Raw genomic sequence first — 10,190 nt, 5'->3', positions numbered from 1 at the left:
GGTGGATGGAGCTATGAAGTATGTTGGTAGAGACAACGAGAAGCAAGAAATAATTTATTTTCTCATAACTAATAACTCTAATGGAGCTTAAATCCTTTATATTTCTAACATGAGGGTATGGATAAAAAAAATTTGTTCAGCTTGTTTACAATGATGTCAGCGTAAAAAAGTCTTTTGATCACAAGGCTTGAAGTAACCAAAACTATTTTGCAATGAAGGGTTTGATCAACTAAGGTGGTGTTTGTTTTTACTGTGTAAGGTCTGCAAAGCTCTTATGTCTGCGCCGCGCAGACCACGCGCAGACATTGAGCTTCGCAAACCGTTTGTTTTTTAGAAGACAGAAGCTCTTCTAACGTCTGCGCGTGGTTTGCGCGGCGTAGACCAGAACTTATGTCTGCAGACGTCTTCTAACCTCTTCAAAGAGGTTTTATATTTAATTTTATTTTATATTTGATTTTAATTTTAATATTAATTTTTAAATAAATTAAATATTAATTTTTAATATTATATTATAGATATTAATTTTAATATTATTTTTTTAAATTTATTTTATATCATATAAATATTTATATTATTAAAATTTTATATTTATTTTAATTATTTTAATTTAAGTTTAAAAATAATATTTTTTTTGGATTTGTTATTTTTAAATTATATTTAAACTTTTTTATACAAAATGTAAGTATTTAAACCACATTGCTTAGGTGGTGTTTGTATAAAAATATAAAAAATTAAGATTTACAAAATATGAAATCATATAATTTATAAAAACTATTTTCTAAAAATATCATATAATTATAAAAATAAATTATGAATATATATTTAAAAAAATTAAAAGCATTACATAATTGCATATTTAAAAAAAATCATATAATTTAATGATCATTTATAAATTTTATTCTATAAAACTTATAAAACTAATAATGCATGTGATTATGTGAGATTTATAATAGAATTAATAAGGTGATGTTTGTTTTTCTAAAAAAATTATTATTGTAGTTGTATGAATTATTTAAATTCCAATATTGTAAAACTAAAATTATATTGCAAAACTCTTTTAAGTTTAAAAAATCAGTTTATTTTATATTTCAGTTTATTTTAGCAGTCTGCAGACGTTAAAAAACAAACAGTCTTCTTCTTGCAGACTGCAGACTTTTGGTCCACCTCTTCTGCTGCAGATGTCTGCAGATGTGGTCCGCAGACTGCATACCTTTTACCTCTTCAAAAACAAACACCACCTAAAAGATAGTGATTTTATAGAGAAGATTTTTATAGCAGAAAAAGTAAAACATGAGCTTAAAGAAAGAAAGAAAGAAAGTGACGAAGAAAGCTGACAAAAAGGTTGACATGTTAGCACTTAACAGGCCACATAAGTTTTTTGTCAACCACGTTAACGGAGATTAACGACAAGTGACTGTTTTGTTACAAATTGATAACTCTAGTGACCAATTTGTTACTTTTGAAACTTCAGTGGAAAAAATAAAAACTTACTTAAACATTAGTGACCATTTGTGTAGTTTACCCTTTTTCTACCGTGACAGTCAACCCATCCATGTTAGCAGTTAATGCGTCAACTGTGTTTTCCATCACGACTGTTAACTGCTGTTAACGTTGAGTGACCAATTTGTAACCAATAGATAATGTTAGTGGTCGATTTATAACTTTTAAAAGATTAGTGAGAAAATAAAAACTAACCCAAATATTAGTGGCCAACTATGTAGTTTACCCTAAATATTAATGATGGGAAAGGCAAACAAATTCCATTTGTTTATTATTATATTACTTTAGTCAGGGGTCGCATTCACCTATGCTAACAATGTTTTTGGTTTTTGGGTTTTCGATTCTTTTTCTGGGTTAATTTCAAAGATTAAGAGAATAAAGTAGATGTCTTTTATCCACAAATGCAATTATTTTGTTGGGTTTTGTGATTCTTCCCCCCCCCCCCTCCCTCTCTCTACATCCAACTGCAAAGCCCAGTCGGTTGATCTTCTCAATCTCATCTACACCTGTTGAAAATCTTTACTTGAAAGGTGATTGAAAAGAGGGTTTTAGTCCTTTTAGCTTGGCTTTGGTTCTATCGCCTCTTTAACTCCCTCTGCAAAGAAAAAGGGTGCCCTTTTTTTCTTCTCCTTTCACTGTAAGTCTGGGTGTTATATGGTTACTTATATTATAATGAACTTTTGATTCCTTTCGTTTTCTTTAACCACACTGGAAGATATCTTTTTTGGGGGGTGGGGTATTTCGTGTATATTCTGTTCTTATCTTCCTTTTTGATTGGATTTTAGTATATTTGTTTAGGGTTCCAGTTTTTGATTGATCTCAATGAACATGTTTGTGATTGTAGACAACTGTGAATTAGATGTCTGACCTTTCCTTGGTGATTGAATCTTTGTAATTGGTCCCTAAGCTGAGAGGGGGTTTGTTTTTCAGGGTTTCCGCTGTTAAGCAGTACCGGTGAGGCTTACAAAGGATCCAAAATGGATGAGTGTGGTGATTTTATAGAATTGCTTGGACCTGATGTATCTATGAATATTCTCATGAATCTGGTTGACCCTTGTGATCTCATCCGGGTTTGCTTGGTTTCCAGTTCCTGGCATCGATTCGGTGAGAAAATCGAGCTGTGATTATGCATTGTTCACATAGTTTCCTTATGCGAATCCATTGGATCACATTTGTGTTTATCTTGCAGTGATCGAAAACGGTCTTTTTAAGCAGCTTTGCTTGAAATTGTTCCCTGAATTTCCTGGTGTCGTCCACACCATTGAGGCAAACGACTTGATATATCCTGCAGAACTTAAAGAGCATGATCGTAGCAAGTCGGAATGCCAGAGGAGGAATCATCGAGTTTATGCCTTTTTGTCGCGAGTACTTAACCTTTTCATAAGAAAAGATTGCATATCGAAGGCCATTGCTGCGTCAAGTACCGACAATTACCCGGAAGAAGGCATTCATAATACCATTGGAGCCACTGGATAAAATAGATAATAAAGCATTGTATTGGTCAAGTGGTGGGCAAAGTGATCCTTCTGTCCCTGAGACTTTATAAGTTGATGGCCAAGATGTGTCTTGTTACAGAAATCCATGTTAAGCCGTTCCAAGTTTTAACTCTAAAGCTTTTTTTTGTGCCCGTCTTCTGTGTATCGGACTTGCTTACAGAGTGACTCCCATAACTGACTGTGTTCTGTTGGCATATCAGCTTATTTTCAGTATGGCTTCCCTATATACTCATCAAAGGCTGTCAGATTTAGAATGGGCCATCTAAGGGTACCTGAGTGTGGAGTAAAACGGCGGATGGTTTAACTTATAGTCATAAATTGGCTGCTAACGAGTTCATATGGACATATACTTCGCCGGAATTTCCGATGGCTCAGGTGAGGTTCATGTCAACCAGTTGCATTCGATGTTACAGTCGTGGAAATGAAATTCAATACGCTACATGGCAACGAAGGCCATCCGTTGCCGAGAAATTATAAGGAGTTTTTCTCTTTCTTTTTTCTTTTAAAGTTTAAATCTGTCATCACCTGCTTCTATTAATAGCTCGAATAACTAAATCTCAGGAAAACTGCTTACAAAAGTTCAAGCTACCAGAGCCTGCTCTTTGCAATGGAGGGATCTTGCAGGTTGAGTTACTGGGTAGAGTTCAGAGACAAGAAATGGACGGCTTATATTACATATGGTTCTCTCTCTCTCTCTCAGTTTTAGCAATATCTCGAATACTTTATTTTAGGCTTAATCAAAATTAGAATATACATATTTGAATATGTAAAAATTGTTCGAGCCTTGTGCAGTATTTCACATGTTCAAGTCGTCGGACGGCCACTTTTACCAAGATTTGATATAGAGATGCTCGATTCAACAGGGAGGTGTGCTTTGAAGTACATGCCTGAAACAGAGAATAGTATGCTTTCCTCGGCGTCAGCCATAAGGAAAAACGGTGCATCTTCCTTTCGCACCGTTCTTTCGTCTCCGAACCTTCACTGCAAGATTAATACAGAGAGGCACAAGAGGTTGGGAACAAATGATTTTGAATTCGCTACTTCATGCCGGGGTAGCTGGTGCTAATGATGCCGATGATGTGCCCCCCTCTTCGTGCTAATAATTGTTCATCGCAGTTGGTCTAGTTTTGTTTTTCTTTTTACCCGACATTTGACTCTGTTACTGCAAATAAAATAGATTGGACTTGCAAGATGCAATGAAATTCTGGGCATTGAAACATGTAAGCATCATGTCATAAGAAACAGAATCTGTTCAAAAGTTTGTTCTGTTCAATAGATTACACTTGCAAAACTTGAAAACTGGAAATCCTTAAAAAAGAAAACAAAAAAAAAAGGAGGATGAAAGGGAAAATGATGGCTAATCCTTACTTAAAGCACAATGCAAGTTATGTCACAACAAATGCCCGACTACAGAGGTTGATGGGAAAGATAAAACAATAGGGAAGATAGGGCAGCTCTTTCAAAGGCTCTGTACAACAATTTGCCCTAAACTCACTGAACGGGGGAGCCGTTAATTGGGCCATATAAGGTTGGTCATGCCTTCCAGCCATAATAGTCAAGTTCTCTGTTAAAAATCCCGCTATCCAGGAACTCTTGAGCTATATCCGAAACTATATCATCCTGAAAATGGAGGCTCTGAGGCAAATCAGGTGCACCGCGGTTGAATCCAGCATTGCCACCGGCTGCCGAGGAGTCACTGTTTGAAGCACCTTTAAAACTGTTGCTTCGACTCGGTGCAGGCCCAGCTGCACTTCCCGATACATTGGAAGTGGCTGCACCTCGTGGAGCAGTGGTTTTGCTACTAAAGCCCATTCCGTTTCTTCCCACACTTCCATTCCCATTCTGCCCACTCAGGGACTGCAGTTGCTGTTGTTGAACTCCGGTATTGTTATTAGACATCTCATGGTACAGCTGTTGCATCATTTGTTGTTGTAAAACCTGATTACCCAGACACTGCTGCGGATGGTTCTTTTGGTTTTGGATTAAGTTATTGCCGCTTACTGGCTGCTGCTGTTGAGTTGGTAAATGGGGACTCGATAAGCCACTAACAGGCAGGGTCTGCATGGATCCTGATAACACGGCGGCAGCTCCTTGGAAATTTGAAGATGGACTCTGGTTAGAATTATTAAAGGAAGAAGAGGCTTCCTGATTGAGTGAGTTGGGGTTTGAATTCATCGAGTTCTGCCTACTGAGCATATTCTGGTAGTTAGAAAGTGCCAAAGCAGCTTGTGCTGAACCGCTTAAAATTCCTCGACCGACCATGTGCTCGCTGTTCCCCATTGGGCTGTTTATTCCTGGATGAAGTGCCATTAGCTTATTGAGGGTATTCCTGTCAGTTGGCAGACCCTGAGAGTTCGATAACTGCTCCATTTCCTGCATTTGGAGCTTGGATGCACCGGCACTTCGAGGATAGTTTTTCAAGCCATCTGTAAATACAATTTTTAAGCAAACAGATGGTTAGGATCAAAGCTATAAAGTTTTTCTCTCAATTCGCATAAACAAGCGTACATTGACCAATATCTGCACAATATCATTTTGACCAATAGTAAGAGACCAGTAAGGCAAATGCACAACTTACCAATTGGCCCAACCTTGTGTTCTCGACAAAAATCTATTAGATCTTTCATGCTACTTACAACCTCAGCAATCTATAACAAATTATGCAAAATTGTTAGGAAACTAAAAAAATGAATATTTATTTACTGAAATTTAAATGCAAGAGGCTAAAACTGTACCTGCAAACATCTGACATATCTTTTTGAAAACCCCAAGTCATTCAACGACTGCAATTCCAAACTCTTAACAAGCTGCCGTCCAGCTGTCAGGACCCTAAGAGAAAGCAGCCATGTAACCATGTTGAATCAGCAATGTTCTAATGAGTAATAACCAGGTAATAGCTAAACTACTCGATAGTCGATTCTTGGTTAATAAATATATAAATAAAAAATCTTAAGGTCATACAACCAGAAGCTCAACTAAAATAAACACTAATAATTCAAGACCCTGCAAAATAACTTTATTGATGCTTTTCTGGCTTAATGACATTCAAGGGGGTAACATTCAGAAAAATCATATTTCTATGGTTTGTGAAGCAAGAAATCTCTTGAAATCTTAAGGGGTCTCTAACCAAAAGAATCTGATAAGTGACATTAATTCATGGCAAAGAAAGAGTTTCACATTAGTTTAATTAACTCACATGTTGCTGTTTGTTTGCAAGTCCTGCTGAGAAACCCCCTCAGATCCACCTTCAGAAATTGTGGTCTGGCATTTCTGTGCTACCTGAAGTAACTGGTTTACCTACATGATTTACAGTCAAGGTACATCAGGTGACCTTAAAGAACTTAAAACAAATGGCTTAGGAAGTTCAACAGTATGTACTATTATACAACCATAATTATAGAAACAGCATTATGCTTCTAACAAATGCAAGAGAAATAGCAGAGTGACTCTATTTGCAGATGAATCATCAACAGGAAGTTAGAGCTAATAAAGTGCAAACTTTTAGTACCTGGGGTGCAACTAAACGACGTGGAAAAAGTTCTTCATGTCTACGTGCACAAAATTCCCAAGATAATATCTGCAGAAAGAAAGTGACAACAGGTTCTCCCGGAAATTGCAGAAATAAGGACTGCAAAATGTGAATAAGCTTTTGTTAACCTTTAATTCCTGAGTGAATATGATGCGAAGCTGCCCCTCACGAACAACACGAAGCTGTTCATATACACTCTCCTGGACTGCTTTTCCATACTCCAACATCATTATTCCAGAAGGGAATCTACACTCACGAGGCAAGTCCAAAAACAGAAGCTCATCAACCACTACACTACCAAATTTGATTTCATTAAGTCTGGGGAGTACTTCAAAAGTTGCTTCTGTAAACATGAGAGCATTTACTTAGGTTAAAATCAAGTGGTAAGAATAAGTGACTTCTGAAGTGCAAAACTTAGATTGAAGCTGCAAGCATGGGGCCTATGTTTTCTTAACTAGTGAAACAAAATACGAACAAACAATGGATTCCATAAATCCAGAGATGTTATGAATCGATGCATATTAATTTCAACCATTGGAATACAGTATAGTGTCTAATTGAGAAAATAACAAATGATAGGCTTTGTTGGCTAAAGTTTTAAGCTGGCAAAAGAATATCGAGAAATCCATAACCCTGAAAATTCAAAAATTTCCATTTCTCTCCTTCATCCAGTATGCAAATATAGGAGAGAAATAAAAAGGTATTCTATAATCATGGAAGTGCGACTGAGATAAAAAATGAAAATCAATGAAAAGAAAGCAATGAATTTACTGCAGATAGCATCCTATAACAAACATAAAATAAGACCCACTTTTTTCCATGCCGTACTTCTAAAATGTAATTCCTACCAAAATCAATTAAAAAGAATTTTATCTACAACAAAGCAAGAGCTCAGAAATCTCTTACCAAACCCCCTTCCAGATTTAGACCCACAAATATCACAATGCCAGGCATCCTGAAATTTTTACATAAAGAAAATCAGAATTCTACAGATATAAGACAAACAAACAACAATTTAAGAGCCCAAGTGATGGATAGTATTATTCATGCAGAAGAAAGAGTGCAGGATTAACAAATCAGTGCAAACAATTCAATGAAAAGGCCTACACTTCATGATAGAAAGATAATTTTCACATGTTACAAACTAGAGGAAAAATGCATAAAGACTAACCATAGCTGCTTGAGGGAAAACACCAAGTGCATGACTCCCAACATTATCATATTGTGACAAACACCATCTTTTCTTTGCACGAGGAGAATAATACTCTGCAACAAATTTCCTCCAGTATGCAAAAGTATTATCCTACAAAATTAAGGAGACAAAACAGGTTTCTCAGCAATTACCAATTGAAAATGAGTTGATGTCAAGTCCGTAACAAGAAGATAATTGAGCAATCATCGGAGTATATAGTAGATTTGTACATTCAAAAGAAAAGGAAGGATAACTTCATGACTGCAGGAAGTTAACTGAGCATACATATTTCCATAAAAAAAGGCAATCTTTCTATCAAAAATAAAATAAAAAAGGCAATCTTCAAGAGCATGGAAATTTCAAATCAAATCAATTAAAATTCAAGATACTTCGCCACCAGATGTAGAAAAAAAACATAAACTCACTGTTGGCCTTTGCCGTTGGTGATATAGGTATTGCATTAGCCGGCGAGCACATACACCACCATCAAAGGAGCGCTTCATTCCAGCTACTTGCTGCATGCCCTGTTGTTGCAATTGCTGCCTGAAGTGCATTTGCTGCTGCTGCTGCAACTGTGCTCTCTGCAATGGTGGCATTGACTGCAAAATTTGTTGTTGTTGCCTAAGTCGCTGCTGCTGGACCAAAGCTTGTAATTGGGGGTTTCTACCTTGCAACTGCATTGAATCCTGTCTTTGCAGTAACTGTTGCAACACCTGCTGCTGCAGAATGTCTTCTTGCTTGATGTCTAAACGAGGTTTCTTCTGCACCTGAGATAGATTATTGGAATCTTGCATGAAGGACCCTGGAACTCGAGGACCCATAGGAAGTGAAACTTGCCCGGTTTGTGAAGCAGGCAAAGATGTAGCTGTTGAGACTCCTTGCAGCAACAGCTGACTCTGCTGCAGTTGTCGGACAGTTGGGTCTTGATGAGAGTCCTGCTGGCCTGCAGAAGATCCATCAACTACTGATGAACCTGACATGCTTATATTGTTGGAAGAAAATGACATTGGCGATGCTGGTAAGCGCATATATGAATCGGTATTAAAGCTAGCACTTCTCTGCAACTGGGGACATCCTGACAGCGCCGAATTTGCATCTGTGACCAAAGAACTTGCCCCACCACTAGGTCCTGAATTTGCCAAACTGTTCATATCACCCGAAACCAGACCCAGGTTAGGACGCCCAGTTCCAGGAACTGAAATATATGAATTTTCATTAGGGGAGCTCAGGTGAGCATTAAATACAGGCTGGGACTGCCCATCTCCTTGGAAGAAAATTCCAGAACTCGAGGAAGATAGGGTTAACCCCCCAGCCACCCGAGAAGGTGCCATTGGAGGCACTGCCCCTTGGTGGCTGGTGTTTAAATAGCTATCCAGAGCCAGATCTTTGTAATAATAAACACGAGCTCAACAATTTGATGCAGAGATCTAAACACAAATTATGATAAAAAAACAGATGACATAAATTAGAATTAGAATTGATATGCTCCAAGAGAATAAAGTTACAACCTTTCCTAGCAGTATTTCACTAGATAAGTCAATCAAGACTAGAAACACCGTGAAAACACGTCTCTTTTGAAGATTGATCACCATATAAAAGAAAACCTAATTTTGAAACCAACTCATTAGACTAATAATGTGTACTAGATGCTCAAAAACTAAAATCTTTGCACTTTAAGAGCATGTATCAGCTATCAAACCACTCAACACACGAAACAAACTCCGAATCAAAGTTTGACCCAAAGTGATCACACGCATACGCATATCCCATAGTGTAAACAAACTCAAATTAGAAAGAAAAGAAAAGAAAAAAAAAAGCCCAAACAAAAACAACCGATTGACTTCAATTAAATAGTTAATAATAAGTTAAACAAAGAAGATCAAAAAAATTGCAACCAAGTACCGAAATTAGAGAGGAAAAAACCCCGTAAGCTTCACAAGTTTCAGAGATCGATCAAAACATAATCAAACTAGCGAAATTATTAGACTATTTCGATTAAATAAAACGGAACAAATTTAAAAAAGAAGGGAAGCTATTAACCTGAAATCGCGAGGTGGAATCGAAGAATAAGAAAAATAAAAAAAGCGAAACTTTACTCTTTTTCTCTCTCTCTCTTTTTTTTTAAAAAAATCACTTAATTTGGAAACTGGGAGAGAAGAACAAAACATAGAGAGATATTTCAAGGAAACTGTAAGATTACCTGTGGGAATAAAACATATATATTATTTAAAAAAAATATTTAGGATATTTTTGTTCACAGAATGTAAGATTACCTGTGGGAATAAAAGATTATCAAGAATAAGATTACTGAGAATATTGTATTTTGTGTTTGGTTGGTTTAACATAGATGTAAGATTATCGTCTTTGGTTAAAATAATAAAATATTATTGAAATGTATATTTAACCAAATTATCCTTATTATATATTTGTTTTTTAACAAGTTTAATTATACTATAATATTACTATAATTAAT

General features: G+C 36.4%; 1 protein-coding gene and 1 pseudogene across 2 annotated transcripts; one reads left to right on the top strand and one right to left on the bottom strand.

Moving 5' to 3' along the window:
- Positions 1-1,948: 1,948 nt before the first annotated feature.
- On the top strand, positions 1,949-4,269 carry LOC120184205 (annotated as a pseudogene).
- Positions 4,206-9,855, bottom strand: LOC120184204 (probable transcriptional regulator SLK2). Of its 2 annotated transcripts, none has more exons than XM_039188726.1 (10): positions 9,758-9,855; positions 8,143-9,144; positions 7,697-7,828; positions 7,432-7,480; positions 6,654-6,868; positions 6,505-6,573; positions 6,193-6,293; positions 5,732-5,825; positions 5,575-5,644; positions 4,206-5,422 (listed from the first exon to the last, which is right to left on the bottom strand). In XM_039188726.1, exons 2-10 carry the CDS (start codon positions 9,046-9,048, stop codon positions 4,530-4,532), a joined length of 2,529 nt encoding a protein of 842 aa, XP_039044657.1. In that variant the 5' UTR covers positions 9,049-9,144; positions 9,758-9,855; the 3' UTR covers positions 4,206-4,529. The 2 variants fall into 2 exon arrangements, with proteins under 2 accessions (XP_039044657.1, XP_039044658.1); XM_039188727.1 differs by having other exon boundaries at positions 8,143-8,860; positions 9,758-9,843.
- Positions 9,856-10,190: the final 335 nt, after the last annotated feature.

The sequence above is a fragment of the Hibiscus syriacus genome, unplaced genomic scaffold (genome assembly GCF_006381635.1).
Source record: "Hibiscus syriacus cultivar Baekdansim isolate YM2019G1 unplaced genomic scaffold, ASM638163v2 tig00112857_pilon, whole genome shotgun sequence".
Lineage (NCBI taxonomy): Eukaryota > Viridiplantae > Streptophyta > Magnoliopsida > Malvales > Malvaceae > Hibiscus > Hibiscus syriacus.
Note: the sequence above shows the minus strand (reverse complement) of the source record. Positions and strands in the feature narration are given on the sequence as shown.